At 36.4% G+C, this 22324-nt stretch overlaps 1 protein-coding gene and 1 pseudogene across 2 annotated transcripts; both read left to right on the top strand.

Annotated features, from left to right (window-relative positions):
* The first annotated feature begins 1147 nt into the window (after positions 1–1147).
* LOC107554448 (alcohol dehydrogenase class-3-like) lies at positions 1148–6567 on the top strand (annotated as a pseudogene).
* An 823-nt stretch (positions 6568–7390) lies between these two features.
* LOC107554447 (alcohol dehydrogenase class-3-like) lies at positions 7391–11655 on the top strand. 2 transcript variants are annotated; one of them, XM_016236949.1, is made up of 10 exons: positions 7391–7425; positions 8830–8905; positions 9017–9118; positions 9340–9490; positions 9625–9712; positions 9861–10080; positions 10190–10450; positions 10615–10747; positions 10952–11090; positions 11449–11655. In XM_016236949.1, exons 2-10 carry the CDS (start codon positions 8888–8890, stop codon positions 11471–11473), a joined length of 1137 nt encoding a protein of 378 aa, XP_016092435.1. In that variant the 5' UTR covers positions 7391–7425; positions 8830–8887; the 3' UTR covers positions 11474–11655. The 2 variants fall into 2 exon arrangements, with proteins under 2 accessions (XP_016092435.1, XP_016092434.1); XM_016236948.1 differs by lacking the exon at positions 7391–7425 and adding an exon at positions 7869–7923.
* The last annotated feature ends 10669 nt before the right edge of the window (positions 11656–22324 follow it).

Genomic DNA, 22324 nt, shown 5'->3' with positions numbered 1-22324 from the left:
TGTATTTTTGATTATTTAGCTAGCCCTGCTGTGAAAAACCAGCAAACCACATAAGGCTCGTTTATGTTGTATATGTTTTATGTTTATTTTCTTAGTGGAGTGTACTACTCTTGCTGGAAAACAAGTTTTCAAAGTCCTAACTCGTTTTACGAGTGGTTTTAAATTCAGCAATCAACAAAGGCATGGATTCAGTAGATGTACGTTTCTGAACATCACTTTTCACAAAGAAGAATATGATGGCACTGAAACAAAGACATGATTGTGTTACATAAATACTGATCCAAAGGGTTCTCTCTCACAATAAATAAAAGCTAAGTATGTTTTTATTCCCATATCCCATAAAATCAGATAGAACTGTGGATCCAATACAATGTGACTTCAGGTCTTAGGAGGAGATTTATCCCGCCTTATGCAGTATATTGCATTTTCAATTTCAGAGAAACTTTTTGGCGAGCAAGACAGCAGCTCTTTGATCTCAAAAGGATCTCTGTGAGGTGTAACTCCTAAGTGAACTAGAAATATTTTCAAGATGGAAATACTGTCTAAAGCAGTGTGCCTGCAGCATTTCCTTTCCACTGGTGTGGGTTTCGGCCCTCCTTTTGTGGACTTAAAAGCACCTTCTTTATTGAATAAACACAACATTACTTTGTAAAATTTCAGCCTTCATTAACCAATGAAACATCCTCTTAATGGTCTACCTCCAAATACTACGCACACAACTAATGCTTAATGATATCACATTGTCTGCTCTCTGATTACCTTAGCAGACAAAGACCAGCTCCACAATAATTGAGTATCAGCTTGGATACTTCCTCTGGATGCAGACCAAACCAGCCAAACTTCGAAAGGAATGAATTAAGAGGTTAATTCACCTCTGCCTTTAATTAAAAACATGGATAACACTTTACAATAAGGTCCCATTATATTAACCAACAATGAGCAATACATCAGTTACATTATTAATCTTTGTTAATGTAAGTTAATAAAAAATGCAACTGTTTATTGTTAGTTTATGTGAGCTCAGGTCCAATAATAATAAATATTAACAACTTTCGATTGTAATCATGTATTAGTAAGATTAAGATTAATAAATGCTTTAGAAGTACTTTATGTTGTTAGTCCAAAAGTAGTTAAATAATGTTGACAAATGGAATCTCAATCTAAAGTGTTATAAAGAAAGATTTTTAAAAAGTACATTAAACCAATGCAGCACAATACTTCTGAGAAAAAGACATTTCAAATAAACATTCAGATCACAGAACTTGTTACTTGATATTACAGATGAGCTAAAGTTAAAAAGAAGCTCAATTAATATTAAAAACTAAACTCAAGTCAAAATGATCTGTTATCTGACAAACTGCTTAACATTACATATTTAGCAATGGCTTAAGCTGCATCAAGCAAACGTTCTCACTATTTTCCAGATGCTCATGTCAGCAACTAGCCTGGGCCAGCATGGAAATCCATGTTTCAAAGTTTTGCATCAGAAAATTCACTTCATCCCTAGTTAAAACCCTTTCTGTCAAACATCAGTCCAGGTTACCTTGAGCTTGCCCATCCAATTAGCAATCCACTGGATCCCCAAAGCAAAATTCCAAGTCCAAGGCCAATAAACTTCACAACTTGGACAGCTGTTATATTTCCTGAGAGGTAAATCTGTTTTAAATAACATCTGTACATATTAAACATGTTTATTCACTCACACATATATGCTTTACTTTATGCTTTTTAGTTGTTCAAATGTTGGTTTGGAGGATAAGGGTTAAACTCACCATCACCGGTATCAATTGTTTTAACAGGAATGAAGTAACTTCCATACAACAGCACCCAAATCACACATAAGTGGTGTCTGTACTATTGGTTTCATTAGAGGACAAGGGCTCTAGGTATAAAACGAAACTGAAGGTTTACCATACACTTGTTGCATTCACCAAAAAAAAAAACGTCTCTAGGTTACGTATGTAACCATGGTTCCCCGAGGGAACGAGACGCTGCGTCGAGTCGCTTTGGGGAACGCCCTTGCGTGACCGCGTTCTGAAGCACGTGTCAAATCCGTCCAATGGAGCAGCGAGACGTCACGAGCAGGGTGACGTAAGCACCAGAAAGCATAAAGGCACATCCGGCCGGGCGCAAACCAGCTTCGATGAAGTAGCGCCTGCAGGGATGCAGGGAGTATGGCAAAGAGACGCAGCGTCTCGTTCCCTCGGGTAATGCCGCGATTTCAATATTCATAAGGATTCATTTTTAGGTGTCGTCAATACGTCAGTTTTGTACGTTAAAATGCTGAAAATACGTCAGTTTCGTACGTTTAGAGGCTGAAAATACGTCAGTATTGTACATTTTAGTGCCTGTAAAAACGTAAGTAAATGTACGTTTTATAGAACCACATTTTACGTAAAATACATACGAATTATCATGAGATCACGTTGGGAATGAAGTAACTTCCATACAACAGCACCCAAATCACACATAAGTGGTGTCTGTACTATTGGTTTCATTAGAGGACAAGGGCTCTAGGTATAAAACAAAACTGAAGGTTGACCATACACTTGTTGCATTCACCAAAAAAAAAAAAAAACATAACTGTTTGCAGTAGAGCAACTGTTGACTTTCCAAGCACAGCAACTGCAAAGCCCACACACCCAGAGGTGTAATGGTATCATAATGTCAGTTAACAATAGATCAGTCAAAACATTTAACTTTGTTTTTAATTTTTAATATTTAGTCTACCTTCAGCTGATAATGTGCTACAGCATCTTACAACAAAAAGCACAATTACATCTAGTAAAGCCGTCAGTGTCCTCCTGTTCCCCTTCACTCAGGGTATAAGCACTACATTTGTTATTGTGGCAAGTGGTTTGTTGTAAACCAGGGCCCGTATTCACAAAACATCTTAAGGATAAAAGTAGATCATAACTCTATAATGGGCATGTCAATCCTAAATGTAGGACTCCTAAATTTTTGCTCTAAGAGTATTTCACAAAGTGTTTTAGCTCTAAAATTAGCTCCTAAATCTGTGAAATGTTAGGAGTAGTGAAAAGGACTCCGAAGTCGCTATAAGACCAACTAACTGAGGGTATAAACAAGTATAAAAAATAAAATTTTGGGATGAGTTTTTGCTTTAAGTTGAACGTCGTTTCCAAACAGCTCCACAAGATGGAGATCACGTTCCAACTTGTTTGGATTCCACCACCCTTGCACAGAAGGAGGATGGTTAGCCAATCACATGATGTTTGGCCTGCAGCATCCCAAATTCTGAATATGCAGAATCACAAAGTCACACACTTAATTATTGAGTGAGCGAAGAGCAATAATAAAATGCATCTCCTTTTCTGAGACATTCTGAATGTCTTTTGGAATGTTAAAATGTTGTTTTTATATGTTGAACTAAAGCAAATAAAAATTAGTAGCACACTTGAGTACTAGAATTAGTAGGCAGTGAACGATTCTTGACATAATCTTTTTTTTTTTTTTTTGTATAATCATCAGACTATTTCTGCTTTAGTTTCAGAAAATTAACTGCCATAAATGTTCTGTCTCTGCAATGTTGTCTATAGCAGACGAAAGACCACAGTGGAAAGATTCACTATATCAAAAGTGTCTCGTTGCCATGGAAACTGAGGGTAAGATAAGGACATGACAGGAAATTAATGTATTTTTGTAGCAAATGAAAACAATCTCTAATGCTCAACAAGGCTGATTTTTTTTTATCAAAAAGAAATATTGCTATTTTAAACAACAGCATGATCCTTCAGAAATCCATCTTATATGCTGATTTGGTGCTCAATAAATATTTTCTATTATTTTCAGTGTTCAAAACTGCACTGTTGTGCTGCATGTAAATATTTTGTGGAAACCATAATTCCTTTTTAGGATTCTTTGATGAATAGAAATAACAGCATTTATGTGAAATACAAATCTTTCTTAACATTATAAATGTCGTATCTGTTATTTTTGATGAATTTAATGCATCATTGTTGAAAGAAAGTATTAAACAAAAAATCTTACCACCCCTAAACGTTTGAATGGTAGTGCATATATTTAATTTCATTCTCTAAGGTTATAAAGTGCAAGCCAACAGTGGCCTGGGAAGCAGAAAAAGCACTCTCCATTGAGGAGGTGGAGGTTGCCCCCCCAAAGCACATGAAGTACGCATTAAGGTAGATCCATGACACTATATTTGTCATGTTAGGCTAGATATAAATGTAGACTTAAAATTAAAAGACAACTTAAAAATAGGCCTGAGAGTAAGAGAATAACCACATATTTCTTGAATATTTCTTTCACATATTTATTCTCCATTATTTTAAATTACTTTTAAAATGACTAATTCATATTTGTATTAAAACTTTTTTTATTGTGCTCTCAAAGGACCATGTATTATTTTATTTCACTAATATGAAGTATTTTCTCTTTTCAGATAGTAGCATTTGTAGTACGCCACTCAGATTGGATTTACCTGTATGATGTTGCTAAAACGAAGCCATGGTCTTTTCCTTTGATCCTGGGAGACGAAGGGGCTGGAATTGTGGAGAGTGTTGTCCCAGGTGTCACAAAGGTGTCTAAAGGTAAACCAAAAAAATCCATCATAAACACTTTTAATCTTCTTACTTCTAACAAGATATGAAATGTGTATACTGTAAATGAAAGTTCTTCCTAGATACATGAATGTAGAAGTGTGTAAGCATTTCAGAACACTTTATTTTAACATATCTGCAGGAGATAAAGTAATTTCTGTGTGAACGCTGCCTGAGTTCAAAGACAAACCTCTGTACAAAAAACTGGTTAGAATACTACTACTACTACTAGTAATGATACTACTAATGATAATAATAAAATCACTATTTATTTATTGTAAATACTATGTATTTTTAACATCTGCTTTTGAATAGAGATTAACTGTAGTTTTCTCTCCTTCCCAGGGAGAAAACTCAACAGGGTGTTCTTGAAGATGGCACCAGTAGGATCACCTGCAAGAATCAGCAGATTTACCAGTTTATTGGTATCAGCACCTTCTCTGAATACACTGTTGTGCCAGAGGACAATGTCACCAAGATTCACCCAGACGCTCCACTGGACAGAGTCTGTCTGCTGGGCTGTGGAGTGTCTACAGGATATGGGGCAGCAGTGAACACAGGCAAAGTGTGTGTGATGTCTGATTTCCACTGGAATATAAAGCAATACGTAAAATAGAAATAACATCACACCAGCGTGTAGCGTGTGTTATATTTTTTGGCATTGTCTTCCACAGGTAGAATCTGGCTCTACATGTGCGGTGTTTGGTTTGGGAGCTGTTGGACTGGCAGCTGTCATGGGATGCAAGGCTGCCGGTGCTTCCAGGATCATTGCCGTTGACATCAACCCAGACAAGTCTGAGATTGCCAAGACTTTTGGAGCAACTGAGTTTGTGAACCCTAAAGACCACAGTAAACCCATTCAGGAGGTGCTGAGGGAACTGACTAATGGTGGCGTTGACTTCTCTCTTGAGTGTGTGTTCCAATAATAAATGTGTATTATTATTACAATATCTGTAAGTTTATTAGTAGAGCTGTAATTTTCAAAAGCATTCTAACTTCAGTGTCATTTATATAAGCAAGTCAAGTTGCCATGTAGACGAAAGTCATTTACTGTATGTGCCCTGTGGTTAATTGAACTATTACAATTTCCTCTGACCAGAGGGCTGCTGTGGAAGCGTGCAGTCCTGCAGGGGGTATCGGTGTGATTGTGGGTTGGATTGAGGTGAACACTCTCTGGCCCCCCTGGATATCCTAGGAAGAACTCTGAAAGGCACTTATTTTGGAGGTAAATGCCAGGTCAACTTTCCCTGTATTTAGTGTAGTGTGAGCTGTTTAAAGTGAAAAATTAATAATTTGACAGGAATTAACCTGTTGTTCTGATTGACAGGTTGGAAGAGTGTTGAGGCGGTGACTTGTTCAAGACTACGTATATGAGCGGGAAGCTTCTGCTGGATGAGTTTGTGACACACAGACTGACTCTAGATCAGGTTAACCAGGCATTTGATTACATGATCACTGGTAAAAGGTCAGGGTTTTTTATAAAAATATTTTTTATTTATATAAATAAATTAATATATTATATATTCAAATAAAAATCCATTCTTTCACAGTACATATGGTATTGCAATATTATCTTAAAGTTGTGATGAAACTAAAGCAGCGACAGATCTTTACTTCTGTATTGTGACAGACATCTGAGTGTAACAGATTATTGAAAAAAAAAAAATATATACATTTGATTGTGGAGGGGCGGGGTTTAAGCGGACTAAACAAGAATGAGAAGTCTGCCATTTCACAGGAAGATTGAAATTAAATTTAAAAATGATTAAAAATTATGAGATAAAACAGAAACATACAGTACAGTAATTAATTATTCAAAATAAGATCTATGATATACATTTCTATAATACATAAGGTGAACTATCTCTCTCTCTCTCTATTTATAGTTTCAAATCCCACAAAGTCTGTAGGCATGAAACATGCAACAACTTCTGTAATGTGTTAATCTGTTTTTCTCTTTCTCAGTATTCGGACAGTGATTGAGATGTGAAATGGAGATGATTCTCAATATCCTTCAAACAACTCAAGTACTTTTGGTGGGTTCCTCTGCCTCTCTAAAGGTCATGTACTATCCAACTGAAAGGCATAATCAATGTCATAAGTGTGTTATTTTGACAGTTAAATGTCATTTTGAACATTGCAGACTAATATAAAAGACTGTTTTTACAATATTTACCAAGAAAAAGATAGATAGGTCTATATTTAGACAATGATTATCTTCTGCTAATCCAAAGGTCCCGTTTTACTGCCTGTATGTAGGTACAGAAGGAAAGGAAAAGTCACAGAAAGTTGTTCTTTTTGTTTATTTTCTTAAGGAGAATACAAGACCATGTCTGTTATGATCAGAAACTGTTCCACACAATAAAGCAAAGTTTGTTGAATTTGATTTGGTTGTATCTCTTTTCTATTAGCAGCAGATGGCAAGCTTGCTCTGCAAAACATCCTTATTTACGCCATTTATTTTCTCTCAATGTACACTGTACAGCAAGAGTATCTATCCCTTCTGTGTGCCTTGAGACACACAGTGTAAAATATCACTGGTCTAAATTGTATTATTTATTTTAGGCTTACAGTCATTGAATTACCTTTAGTTAAGTGTTGCAAATTTCCATTGGGCTTCAATACATGCTGATCATAATTAAAACTTGTTTTGCTTTTTCCGCGGTTGGGAAGAGGGAGGTTGACACATAGTTATCTGTGGGTCACATGCAAGCAGGACTTTGTTCAGTTGATTTATTGGCCAATCAGCCAGTAACATGTATTGAATAATCATATAGCAGCTGTGCACTAGTACAAAGTACTAGTACCAGCAGGTCCTCTCCCGAGCCCTGACAAAACAGCTCTTCGTGTAAGTTATTAATAGCAAACAAACATTTACAAACTGTAAATCTGTGCATGCAGTCATCTGCTTTACTGAATGTGTTTTAAATAGGGTGAACTAGTCAAAACTACATTTTAGCTTTGAGGGATCTCACAATCCACTAAATGTAAATGAATTTGAAAATGTATTTGTGTAGTGTCAGTATAAATATTAGGCAATGGTTTATACCTGAACTGATCTTTTTTTTTTTTTGGTAATGTTTAGGAAATGTGTATTGTTTACAAAAAATTGTATTTGAAACATCACCATTCTGCTGTGAAAAGTGTTGCATGCTTGTAATGTAAACTTGAATGAATGTTGACACATAGTTATCTGTGGGTCACATGCAAGCAGGACTTTGTTCAGTTGATTTATTGGCCAATCAGCCAGTAACATGTATTGAATAATCATATAGCAGCTGTGCACTAGTACAAAGTACTAGTACCAGCAGGTCCTCTCCCGAGCCCTGACAAAACAGCTCTTCGTGTAAGTTATTAATAGCAAACAAACATTTACAAACTGTAAATCTGTGCATGCAGTCATCTGCTTTACTGAATGTGTTTTAAATAGGGTGAACTAGTCAAAACTACATTTTAGCTTTGAGGGATCTCACAATCCACTAAATGTAAATGAATTTGAAAATGTATTTGTGTAGTGTCAGTATAAATATTAGGCAATGGTTTATACCTGAACTGATCTTTTTTTTTTTTTGGTAATGTTTAGGAAATGTGTATTGTTTACAAAAAATTGTATTTGAAACATCACCATTCTGCTGTGAAAAGTGTTGCATGCTTGTAATGTAAACTTGAATGAATACAACAGATAATATAGTGCACTTGCATACTTATTGCTACACCAAATAGGGGCGAGTACCACATATGATACCATCTGCAACGTCATGCCTGTGTGCACAGATACAAATATTAGGCTTTAACTAATGTATGATATAAAAAAAATGCTTGATGGTAATCTATCAGAATAGCTTTAAAAGAGACCCACTTTAAATGAAAGCTACTGTCTCCTTTCTAACATGTTAAGCTAAAGTGGGGTGGTAATATGCTCTCACAAATATTTGAAATATTGCAACAAAGCATGTATTTTCATAATTAGCCATAAAATGAGCATATTTAAAAACCACAATATGTTTTTCATATATTGTATGATGTTTTATACTACTACTATTAATTTAAAACACTGTTACATACATCATGTTTTAATGCAATGTTAGAACCATCACACATTTTGAAACAGGCCGTTCTCCAACCTACGCTGCCTATATACTGTTTAATTTTTTTTGCCAATTTTGTGTTGCTAGTGCCTTGTACAAAAAGAAGAGAGAGAGAAACTTTAACACCAGTTCTAGCATTTTAATTGTCATTCATGTTCTTTTAGGAACCTGTTTATAGACAAAATTGGAAACAATTCCTTGTATTAAAAGTGTGTGGTTACCATGGCAACTGAGGGTAAGGTAAGGACATAAGGGGAAGACAATCCTCAAATAGTTATAGAATGATGATGTTTTTTTTAAGACTATGAAACAAATCACATTCATATTTTTCCTTTTTTCTTTTTCTCTAAGGTTATAAAGTGCAAGGCTGCAGTGGCCTGGGAACCAGGAAAACCATTATCCATTGAGGAAGTGGAGGTTGCCCCTCCCAAAGCACATGAAGTACGAATTAAGGTACAGTAGGTCCATTACACTTCATTAGCCATTCAAACAATCTGTTTAAATATAACACTTTTATAAACTTGAACTTATGTGTAGATATAACATGCATACAATCTTTTTACATATAACACTTATATGTAGACTTGCATAAAGACTTTATTGTGATGTTGTATTAATGGAGAGGCAGCATTTATGTGTCAGACTAATGACTATCAGTTGACCTACTATGTCAGATAGTAGCATCTGGAGTATGCCACACAGACTGGACTTTCCTGCATGAGGTTGGTAAAACTATGAATCCTCAGCCCTTTCCTGTGATCTTGGGACATGAGGGGGCAGGAGTGGTGGAGAGTGTTGGTCCAGGTGTCACAAAGATGTCTAAAGGTAAACAAAAATTCCACCATGGAAAGGTTTTTATTTTTTTTATTTATTTAATGTAAATAAATCTGCTTTATTTTTTCCTTAAATTTTTGCTCTAATTCAAAACACTGCACTACCATTCAACCATTTATCTATAGGAGATAAAGTTATTCCTCTAGTTGTGCCACAGTGTGGACAATGTGAACGCTGCCTGAATCCAAAGACAAACCTCTGTACCAAAAACTGGTGAGTTAATATTACTTACTACTGAGTGATGTTTGTGTGATTTATTTTCTTTTTTTGTTTGTTTGTTCTTCTGAACTCAGACTATATTCACGAGGTGGGTGAAAAACAACAACAAGCCAATTCCATTTAGACTCTCTTTATTTCCTAGGAAGAAAACTCAGCAATGTCTTCTTGCAGATGGCACCAGTAGGATCACCTGCAAGAATCAGCAGATTTACCAGTTTATTGGTATCAGCACCTTCTCTGAATACACTGTTGTGCCAGAGGACAATGTCACCAAGATTCACCCAGACGCTCCACTGGACAGAGTCTGTCTGCTGGGCTGTGGAGTGTCTACAGGATATGGGGCAGCAGTGAACACAGGCAAAGTGTGTGTGATGTCTGATTTCCACTGGAATATAAAGCAATACGTAAAATAGAAATAACATCACACCAGCGTGTAGCGTGTGTTATATTTTTTGGCATTGTCTTCCACAGGTAGAATCTGGCTCTACATGTGCGGTGTTTGGTTTGGGAGCTGTTGGACTGGCAGCTGTCATGGGATGCAAGGCTGCCGGTGCTTCCAGGATCATTGCCGTTGACATCAACCCAGACAAGTCTGAGATTGCCAAGACTTTTGGAGCAACTGAGTTTGTGAACCCTAAAGACCACAGTAAACCCATTCAGGAGGTGCTGAGGGAGCTGACTAATGGTGGCGTTGACTTCTCTCTTGAATGTGTGGGGAATGTGGGAGTAATGGTAAGTTAGTGTGGAAAAGCAAATGTCTTGAATCTTGTATCTAGCAATATTTTAAGGTCAGAGAGGTCTATTTCAAATTGCAAAAGCAAGTCAAGTTACCACATAGTCACAAATGTAAATGAATGAACTGATATAATGACCAATCAGAGCAATCTTACAATCAGAGGGCCGCTGTGGAAGCATGTAGTCCTGCAGGGGGAGTCTGTGTGATGGTGGGCTGGACACAGATGGGAGAACTTACTCTGGTCGCTGAGGATATTCTGCTAGGAAAATCTCTGAAAGGCTCCTATTTTGGCGGTAAAGCATACCTAATAAATTTAAATGCATTTATATCTTATGATGGCATTCTAATGTATATGTTGCAGCTGCAGTACCAGGTTGTTGTGATACTGAGAATTACATCTGATCATTTTACAGTCATCTCTAATGTTACTGTTCATTAGTGGAAAACACCTGCATAATTAATATTTAACTTCTCTGTTCTTCCTATCTGATTGACAGGTTGGAAGAGTGTTGAGGCAGTGCCGAAGTTGGTTCAGGATTATATGAGCGGGAAGCTTCTGCTGGATGAATTTGTGACACACAGACTGACTCTAGATCAGGTTAACCAGGCCTTCGATCTTATGATCACTGGAAAAAGGTCAGTTCTATTAATCTACTAATGATCTTGTATTCTGCCAAGAGCACAACAAAGCATTGCTATCATTGTATGCATGACATTTTTCAGTATTTCAGTATTCTGGTATGGTCATAAACCACGCACATTAGTCAACAGGATAAATTCTTTGTTATGGTATCTAATAATTATTTATTTGAAGCAATATAAAAAAGGGAATATATGTAACAGTAATTTTTATACACATTGTCATCAGTCATCAGTTCAGTGTTATAAAGAAACAGTGGGATTTTGGGGGAATACACACACACACACACACACACACACACACACACACACACACACACACAGTACACTTAACCTCCTTCTCTCTCTTTTTCAGTATTCGTACAGTGATCAAGATGTGAAATGAAGGTAGCGTTCTGTCTTCCTCAAACAGAAGTGTTTATATTCTGTTCTGACATTAGTTGCATATACATCATATACTGTATATATACAGTACATCATATGCTGTAAACATTAAAATCTTGTTACGTCACACAGCAGTTTCGTATTCAGTATGGTTTCATATGTACTGTACAACAAAGTTTAATTTCTTCTTTAAAATGCTTATATTCTCAAGGAATATTTATTGAGACACAATATCTGTTTCATACAATAAAGCTTAACCTGATTTGGTTGTATCTTCTCTTTTTAACCAGTAGATGGCAAGCTTGTACTACACAACCTTATTCACTTCCTTTGTCTACTGTGTCCTGTCTGCATTGAAACTCTGGAGTTTCTTCAGTCTAACCTTTATTATTTCATATCACTGAGGCATGGATCAATATGTGCTAAGTGTTCTTGTGTTTTTGTTACACATTGTTACAGGGCAAACCACCAGCACTCCAGTCTCTTAACTACCATATACCATTACTGCCCAGTGAAACCACTATTCCATCTACAAACCCAATTCCAAAAAAGTTGGGACACTGTACAAATTGTGAGTAAAAAAGGAATGGAATAATTTACAAATCTCATAAACTTATATTTTATTCACAATAGAATATAGATAACATATCAAATGTTGAAAGTGAGACATTTTGAAATGTCATGCCAAATATTGGCTCATTTTGGATTTCATGAGAGCTACACATTACAAAAAAGTTGGGACAGGTAGCAATAAGAGGCCGGGAAATTTAAATGTACATATAAGGAACAGCTGGAGGACCAATTTCCAACTTATTAGGTCAATTGGCAACATTATTGGGTATCAAAAGAGCCTCTCAGAGTGGCAGTGTCTCTCAGAAGTCAAGATGGGCAGAAGATCACCAATTCCCCCAATGCTGCATTCACAATTTGTACAGTGTCCCAACTTTTTTGGAATCGGGTTTGTACAATAATATTATCACCTGAGCCTTCATTGTCTACTAGTGGGACACGAGAAGTCTCTAGAAAAATGTTTGTCATAGGGAGATGCATGGGTGCATGCCACTGCCACTAGGGGTTACATGCAGCTGATCGCGGGTTGCATTTTGACCTTGGTAATAACATATATTGGTTTAATATAGAATGCTCTTGAGGGTTAGAATAGCAGTTGTGGCCTGTCAGAGACAGAGACAAAAGGCTGGCTGGGGAATGCCTCTCCATGATGAACTGGAATGGCTGTCCGGGATTTTGCTTTATTGTAGTTCCATTCAGATCAAATGAGTACTCTTGGCAGATCCCCCTCCTCCTTTTCCATCTTTACGTGAAATGGAAAATGAAGCAAAGTCTCCCTCACGTTTACCCCACCCCTGCCATATTGTGTAATCAATCAGAGATTCAAAGCTGTGAGTTTGAAACTGAGAAAGACTGCTGAAAAATGGAGACATCAAAAGATAAAAGACAAGTAGCAACAGGTGCATGTTCACTGAGCTCATTTGTGGATGCAGGGAATTTTGTAGGGGGCAAATTTACAAAGGCCCACTAGGTAATATATCTACGTAGAAAGATCTTGCTCTCATTTCATTACATTTCAAGCTTTTCTCAAAATAAAATAAAATACACAAAGGTTTATAATTAGTTAAATGGGCAATTCAGACTTTCTTTTCAGTTAGTTGGCAGTAGTGGCATTAAAAGTAACAAACCTACATTTCTTTTATAAGTAGTGGGTAGCGTTATGAAATTCTGCAAAGTTACATTTATTTTGACATTTTATCTTGATATTTCAGCAATAAAGACATTGGTTGTTTATTAGAACAAGTGATGTCCGATTCTACAATGAATTACTCTTTTGAATCAGTTCGTTTAAAGCATGTCTATTATGTTTTTTAACTTTAAAAATTTTAATCAGTGTGTAGTGTGTATGTTTGGGCATAAAAAAGATCTAGAAAGTTACAAATATCAAAGTCCACTCCAAAGGGAGATATTTCATTGTTTAAAAATCCCTTTTCAAGAACTTCAACGAACGGCTCGTTTGGACTACAGCGTTTGTTTTCCGGGCTTTGTGATTTCACAAAGCGGCTCATTGGAATATCATTACAAATAATTCTCGCCTACAGAAATTTGAATGGTTGGGGGGTGGGGAGGGGTGAGGTTGTGGTTAGAACGCTTGGTTGAGTGAGTGCATCAGAAGAGACGATGAAGAAGAAGTGCTGCTGCAGAGTTAGTGCATCAGAGAAAATGAAGAAGAAGAGCTGCTGTGCTGTAGTGTCAAATTTTCGGCATGTCTAGAACAATTCTTACAAGTATAACAGGACATAGCTGGGTGCCGTGGACAGATGCAGAACGGTGCCGCCGGTGTGCCTACACTCATAGAAAATAAAGTATTTGAATTTTAAAGATGTGGCACGACGTGACGCTGCGCTTCTCGTCCGGTGTGCGACCACCTGAAACGCAGTTTTTTTCACCTCCATGCCCAAACGTCTTTGTTTAGGCTTCCGAAAGCGGATGATGTCAGGAAACAGTGGTTGCAATTTATTTTTTAACTCTGTTCCTGAGCATTATAACCCCAATTTGCTATTGTGTGCTGCGCATTTTACTGAGGACAGCTTCCACAACACGAGGGAGTACAGTGACGGATTCGCCCAAAAGTTTTTGTTGAAAGATGGAGCAAGGGGCGGGGCAGTACTGAAACACTGTCTAAGCTGTTCACCAATCACAACTCACTGGGACAGCTAACCAATCACAACACATTTTGTTTTTCAGAAGGCGGACATTCATCAAAGCCTGAACTAATTGAGCCGTTTGTGCCAGGCTGGGGAGAAAGGTATTTTAATAATGTAAATTATGTGAAAAATAAAGTTTTTCGAACCACCAAGCATGAGAGCATGTTCTAGTACACCCCCAAAACAAAATCAAGACTTTGTAAAAGAGCATAATTGGACCCCTTTAAATGAATAGGTCAAAATTAAGTATCTTTCAAAACCTTGAATCAATTGAACCAATCTAGGACTGTTATACAGTGCATGCCATTGTAACACATTGTAGTCTACAAAGTGTATCTCAAATATTAGTAAATGCCATTTACTGATGAACAAGTTTACAGTAAGACTGTTACAAACAAAATGTGAATAACTTAGAAAAATCTATTTAACCTAAATCAATTTTAATCAGTTTTAATCATGTGGTGCGATTATATAGCCTATTTTGTCAAAGCAAATGAATGTATTTTGTTTATATTTTATATAAATTAAACTCTTATATTTTATATATTCAAAAAAGATCCCATGCCAATTAAAAAAAAGTCACATGTCTATCATAAGGACGTGACCTTTGATTAGGCTGCCCTGTGTGTTTTTCATCAACGTGATTGACATAAATAGAAGAGTCAAATAAAGTATCAGTATGGAGTATCAGATTCTAATGAAGAATAACGATTTGTCCTGTGTGCTTACCATGACAGATATGAGACATATTCCACTCACATGAGCTTGGTCCAGGCAAATATCAGGCATTTACCCTGCCAAATGTGTAGTCAGCGCCGTGCATCATTCCGACAGACATGACAGCCTCATAAGGGAAACTGACAAACAACGGAAATGCCAGCATAGGTAAATATTACTGTGCAAATATAGCCTGGAAGAAAAAAAATGTCAAAGGGGCTGAGTTGCCTTCCTCAATATTTAGATGGGGATCAAAAGATTTCTCCCTTAATTATTATATTTAATGTGTGTGAGAGTGTTCAAATGTGTGTGTGGGTGCACCTGTGTGTCTGAATGTGTGACACTGCTAGGTGGCGGTGCAGTAATTCCTAGTGCAAAATAACTTTGGTCACAATGCAGATCTTCCAGTGATCATAAGAACCAATTTTTGTGCATGCCTTAGCCAATATATTATCTCTATAATTTCATCTGATAGCCTCGAGGATCAAGAACCTTCCTCTACAAAATTGTGTCAGCAGTGTACAGCAGACTCTTTAATTTTAACCAAACTGTAGTTAGACACATTTCTACCCAGGTGGCCTAGGTGCTAAAAGATATATGGCAAACTGGTCAGACCATGTAAGATCTGGGCCAAAATCTAAAAAGAGTGTGACTGTGAATGACATTACGCAAATTGAGAGACAAATCGCATGATTCATTTAATCTGAATGTAGAAAAATCCATTTGTAATGTCTTTGAACTGTAGATGTATTTATGTCAGTTTACTTAGTAATGGAAGTGATTTATGTGCACAGGTAAATCAAGATTTGTCAAGACAAAAACTTTGCCAGTTGGTATTCTTCTCATGTGGAAATTGAACAAATACAACGTCATTGTGTGTATGAACAACTGAGTCAAGATTCATTATATATATATGACTGTCTACTTGTCTAATGTTCGTTTGAAGTTGAGGCATAAAATTCAGTTTTGGTTGTCTGTATTCTTTGGCATTACTTTGCTTTGAGAGGTGTGCTTCTTTTAGGTCTCCTACTCAGAGCTCAAAGGGTTTGTTGGAGAACATGAACAAACACAACATCTGGGTTGTCTTAATTAATGGTACACTCAAGCTTCAGTGGCAGTGATAACGTTAAAACAAGTACCTGAGACAGAGAGACAGACAGCACACATACAAAGAGATAGAGAGAGTTCAGAGAAAAAGACAGTGGCCTAGTTCAGAATGAACACAAAGCCCAAACTGCCATGGAAGAATGCGTCCCTAAGTCAGGGAAAGACCACCCTGGTAAGAGGCCCTGTTTTAGAAGTAAATCCGGGCCATTAGTGTTAATGCCAGCCAATGCCTCAGACATCCCCAGCCTAAAGCTCAACACAGCAAACCCAGATCCAGTGACACAGTCCTGGCTGCTCTAGCAAGGGAAACCCCTTATCAAATGTGCCTGGAAGGGTTAGGAGAGGTCAGCAATACTGAAGTTGCACATCTGCACTGCAGCGGATCTCCTTGTCTGAAGCTGGTTGACATTGGATTAGCATAGCCTGTTGGAAATTTCAAAGGAAGTAAATTATCATTGTTTGACTAGTGAAAAGACTGCGTAACTATCTACTTCATTAAGTAAAATGATCCTTTCATTCCAGTAGGATTATAGTGTATATTACAAAAGCAGTGTTGGGGAAGCTATTTAGACACTATAATGGTAACACTTTACAATAAGCTTAAATGTGTTAATTTAAGCCTATTAGAATGATTTCTGAAGGATCATGTGACACAGAAAACTAGAGTAATGGCTGCTGAATATTAAAGTTTTTTTTTAAATAAATGCAGCTTTAAGAGGCTTATAATATTTTTTAAGAGTTAATATTTTTTTTGAAAAACCTTATTTAAATTAATTGTCTGAACAACCAATCAGAAATTAGCACGAAAAGTGAAACAATTTTAAGCTACTCCCCAACACTGTGTAAAAAAAAAAGGTTTGAGACAATGGTTAAAGGTTTGTTTGTTATGACGGTTTGCTAATACTCATGTACAAGATTTGAGGTCATATTGTGTAATAGCGGTCAAGTGACAAAAAACACCCCCACATACCACCAAAATGGATGGTTAGCATGTGTCTGAGGAGCAATTACACAATTGCAGTGTTAAGAAACACTGTCAGCCTTGTAAATGGGAGGACGGGCCTCAGCACCCATGATTCTACATGTTTTGACTGCAATGACACAAAGTCTTGCCTAACAAAATTTACATACTCAGATAAATCAGTTTGTTGCATCGTACCTAGACGTGTTACACAAAAAGACATGGGTGTGGAGGGATAAATAAAACAGAAATTAGTAACGTTCTCGGTCTACCTCCCACACAAGAGAGATACAGACGGCACAAGAGACGTTTAGAATATATGCTGTCTGTTACTTTCAGCTAAGCCTGGCCTTAGGTTCAATAGCTCACTGGCTTAAATCTTACACCATATGCTGCTTGGAGATTTCCAATGGATTTGTCATTTTATCTGTTGATCTACACATCCACGGCATGAAGATCTAGCCCATTTCATTGTAGTATACAGCAGCAGAGGTGACATAAGATAATGGTTTTTAATGGAAGGTCAACTCATGTTTGAATGACTAAATTGGCTAAACCCTAAGAAGAGCATTTATTGAATATGAACGTTTGCATATGGGGGAGGAATGTGTGTGTTTGAACCTCATACTGGAAGTGCCTTCGGAGGCTCTATCTATTTAGCAAATATCGAACGTTTTCCCCCTCAGGTGGTCGGAAACCTTTCCCGTGCGAGCTTGCTTACACTTTAAAATCCCTAAGAACAAATTTAAGCAGCAGCAGATTTGCTTAATATCAACTCTGCCACAAAACACACACCCGTGAAATGTCACCACGGTCCCCAGGTACAAAGTCAAAATATAAAAACGTCAAACAAGCAGGGTGCGAGGCATATTTAAGTTTGGAAAGTGGGCCTACAAGTCCCCTCGGCTGATTATCAGCGCACACAGAGCTTATCTCACGAGGGGACTAATAACTAAAGGACGACATAAAAGAAGAAACAAACAACCTCCTGTTTAATTGACAATATTTGAGGTTAAGGTAATTGAGGTGGCCCTAGTGTGCACAGCATCAATAATGAGACACTAAAGGGAGACCTCCTCGGATGGCTGCTAATAAAGAAGCCATAGCTAATCTTTTAAACAAACATTCATACTCAACTAACAAGGCTACTTGCTGTCACATCATACATTATGTATATTTTTCCACCTCACTTTTGACTTTCGGTGTGCTCTTGAGTTGGGTTCATATCCAAACACATCTCTTTCTCTTCCTTTCTTGGGTAATTTTAATTAGCAGGGGTCTCAGATAGCGCCTCTCACAAGGGGAGATGGGCTAAATTCTGAAAACAAACAGAGCCACACTGGCTTCCCGTTCTGTGTCTTTTCATCTCCTCCTGGCTGGCCTGGGCAGCCAGTGGCACAGAGCAGCAGAAGGGGGCCACACATGGTGTAAGTAAACACTCATAATTGCATTAGATCCCCCCTTGTGAATATGTAATGCCTCCTCAATACCAGAGTGCTAGGGGACAGATCCTTCACTTTTTTCCTAGTACAAAGACCTCCTTCTCGCATGAGAACTTTGCCACGCAAATTTGCAAAGAAATCAGAGATTTAAATGGTCAATTCAGATGGGGTGTGGATTATTTTAGATTTTTAAAAGAGTGTATAAGTTCACCTAAAAATGACAATTCTGTCATCATTCACTAACCCTCATTTTATTCCAAACCTGTATGACTTTTACAAAACTATCCCTTTAAGGTTACATAGTAGCTTTGCTAATTAGATGCAAAACTACCATTCAAAAGTTTGGGGTCAGTAAGATTTTCAGAGTGTTTTTGAAAGAAGACTCTTATAAGCTGCATTTATCTGACCAAAAATACAGTAATATTGTGAAATATTATTACAATTTTAAATAACTGTTTTCTATTTTAATATATTTTAAAATATAATTTATTCCTGTGATGCGAAGCTGGATTTTCAGCTGTCATAACTCCAATCTTCAGTGTCACATGATCCTTCAGAAATCATTTATTTTGAAATAGAAATCTTTTTTTAATAGAATGTCACTTTTGATCAATTTAATGCAACATGGCTAAATAAAAGTATTAAATAAAAGAAACATCATTAAAAACGTCAATAATTTAAATTTGAATACAATTTATTTCATATTTAAAAAAATTATAATAAAAACTTATAAATAATTAGGCTAATATTTGAATAAAATGTATTTCATTAAAAAACATAATAAATAAAAATACATTTTACTGACCCCAAACATTTGAATGGTAGAGTATATAAGAAAGGCAGCATTTTTATTTTATTTTATTTTTTTATAAAAAGAAAACATCTTCATAATTCAAACTTACAATGAATCAGACCTAAAATAAACAAAATGTAGACGTAGATGCAGTTTTGTGAGTAAGATCTGAGGAACACGAAGTCAACACCAATCCAACGCTGAGAGGTCTCATCACAACAGAACACTGATGAGGGCATGAAAAGCATGGGCTGTATTGTTTGTGTGAGGGTGGTTTAATTTGTGAGACGCTAAGGTTTGTGTCAGAAAAGATAAACATGCCCCATATCCTCTCTGTGATAGGAGCTTTATTGGGTACTATGGAGCTCAGAGTGGAAAGCCGAGCTTATGTATGTGCCTTTAGGAAAAGCTCAAAACCAGCATGCATGACACTAAAAACATGAATTTCCCTTGATTTGGAGACCTCTATGTCTTTTAGCCTCTTTGTTCAAACTGATAAGAAGGGTTATCAACATAAGCTAGATTCAGGTATTTTCAAAACAGAGTTGATTCTCTAGTAACATGCTACTTTTTTAATGAATAGCTGTTTAGTGTGACCAAATACTGTTTTGTTGTTTACGCACGACAGGGACAATATTTGGCTTTTTTTTTTTTTAAAGCAGCATACAGTATTGCTCTCATAAATAGCTCAATGCAATTAGTTATTTGTTAGCTTAGTGTAGCTAAATTCTACTTAAATTAGTACTTTGACTGTAGTTTAACCAATTTAAATTATGTGAAGTTTGACAAATGTCCCAAATTACACTACTGTTCAAACATCTGCAGTCGTAAGATGTTTTTTAAGGAAGTTTTGGTGCTCAAGAAACATTTGTTTATATTATTATTAATGTTGAAAATGGTTGTACTGCTTAATATTTTAATATTAAACTGTGATCGTCTTTTTTATGATTCTTTGATTCATAGAAAGAAAGAAAAAGAGAAATCCTGCTGACCCCAAACTTTTGAATAATAGTGTAGGTTCTCCAACACTGCTTTGGAGTTTAACTGCAATGGGTGTGAAATCTACAAAAAAAAAAATCACACCAAATGTCAATGAACATAGCATTGCACTGACATATCTTTCCATATTACCATGCAATTTAAAATTCATAGTATCATGATCAATCAATGAATCCAGTGCTTTGAGGTGCCTTTCTCTTGTTGGAGGCGTGTGATTGAGTGCCCCACCCATCCTGTGTGGAGCTCAGGAGGATTTGAGTTTTAATCCAGCCACGTTGGCCTTCAGGGTAACTCCCACCCAGCAGTGCCCGCACATCTGCCCCAACAGGCTCAGAGCTCACCTGGTGAGACCCGGCCTCAAAAACATGCAAGAGGCCTTATGTCAATCAAAAAGATCTAGGATGAGGTCAAAGTTGCATGTCTGGAAAGGTGGTTTTCACAAGTAGATGTGTGGTTATGATTGCTGTGAATGTTTACCTTGAGGCCTGTTGAGTCGGCAGAGGCTGAAACCTGTGCCAAAGTGTTCCTCTATGTTGGTTATAAACTGTACATCCGTTACTGTGGCAACACTGAAGAGCTACAGCCTTGTTGGAATGTAGCATTAAGTTGACTGTGTGTGGGCAGCCAGTGGTGAGCATGTCTTATGGAAGGCTTACATAATGGAAGCTCCTGAAGCACCACAGTCTTGGCCATCAGCCCTAAAGCCACCCACAGAGAGGTCTGCTTAATTGCTGTTGCACTGGGCGTTAATTACCTGAGTCACTGGTTGAAAAAAAAAGAAAAGATCTCTAACAGAAATGTTTAAAAATATTGCAACTGATTACTGAAGTGGCCTTGGATTATAGTCATTTGAATAAGAATGAGGGGAGATAAATGACTGATACTTTAAAAAAATAAATAAAATTAATATTATATTATTCAGCAAGGACACATTAAACTGATCAAAGTGATAAAGTGAAGACATTTATAATGTAAGACAATATTTATATTTCATATAAATGCTGTTCTTTTGAACTTTCTATAAAAAATGTATATGCTTTCCACAAAAATAATAACAACTATCTTCAACTTTGATAATAATAATAATAATAATAATAATAAATGTTTCTTGAGCATCAAATAAGCATATTAGAATGATTTCTGAAGTATCATGTGACACTGAAAACTTTTTTTTTACTTTAATACAAGTATTACTGTTTTTATTGTATTTTTGATCAGTATTTTTAAATAATAATAATTGTTATTAGTAGTATTTTTAATAAATACAGCTTTGAAAAGCTTAAGAGGCTTCTTTCAAAAACATTTAAAAATCTTACTGAGCCCAAAACATTTCAACGTGTAACATATCACATATCACAATCTGCAATAATATCATGCATAATTTTAAGTTCAAAGATACCTTATAGCATCTTCCCGCACAGTGTACATAATAAAAATATATATATACTTTGCCATTTAGCTTTTTATTCATTCCAATTAATTCCAAATTTTTAAAATGTTTTTCATATATATTTTCTGTTCTGCCTCTTTGAACTTCTGTCATTCTTTCTAACATATAAGAGTACTATCTGCACTTAAAATGCAGATAGACTTAAACCTTCACACTCAATGGTTTTCAGTATACTTTTCCATTCCTATTAACTCTTGAATGCAGTAAAGTTTCCTGTATATATATATATATTCCTCATCCAAAACTACAGGTGGAATATAATTAATTGATATATGACGTACACATGATCTACAAGTTAAAGATCCTAAAAACCATCCTAAATGAAACACATTTCCTTTTGTCTATTTATATGATAGGTGTTTTTCCATTTCTTTACACCACAAGTGGGAGCTAATGTGCAGACAATCAAACAAGCAGTCTTTAGAAATACCAGTCCCATGGAATAATGGTGAAAATGCAGCCTGTGGGATTGAAAGGAGAAAATTAAAGAGGAGGAGAAATTAAAGAAAAACAATAAGAGAATACTGCACTTGAAAATATATGTTGCACTATAGTGGTGGACATGTACAAGAAGTGAGTGCATTTGAGCACTGTGAAGGATTCATTCAATTTTCCAGAGCTTAGGACCTCGGAAATCACAGATGGAAAAAAAAAAAAAAAA

Source organism: Sinocyclocheilus grahami, unplaced genomic scaffold (assembly GCF_001515645.1).
Source record: "Sinocyclocheilus grahami isolate Dianchi unplaced genomic scaffold, SAMN03320097.WGS_v1.1 scaffold502.1, whole genome shotgun sequence".
NCBI lineage: Eukaryota > Metazoa > Chordata > Actinopteri > Cypriniformes > Cyprinidae > Sinocyclocheilus > Sinocyclocheilus grahami.
The sequence above is the reverse complement of the archived record's forward strand: the minus strand, read 5'-3'. Positions and strand labels throughout refer to the sequence as shown.

What these genes read in the sequence shown, in the direction of transcription:
- LOC107554447 (XM_016236949.1), top strand. An exon ending in CACATGAAGTACGAATTAAG is followed by an intron (nt 9,119 to 9,339) that starts GTACAGTAGGTC and finishes CTACTATGTCAG; the next exon opens with ATAGTAGCATCTGGAGTATG. An exon ending in GAAAGGCTCCTATTTTGGCG is followed by an intron (nt 10,748 to 10,951) that starts GTAAAGCATACC and finishes TCTGATTGACAG; the next exon opens with GTTGGAAGAGTGTTGAGGCA.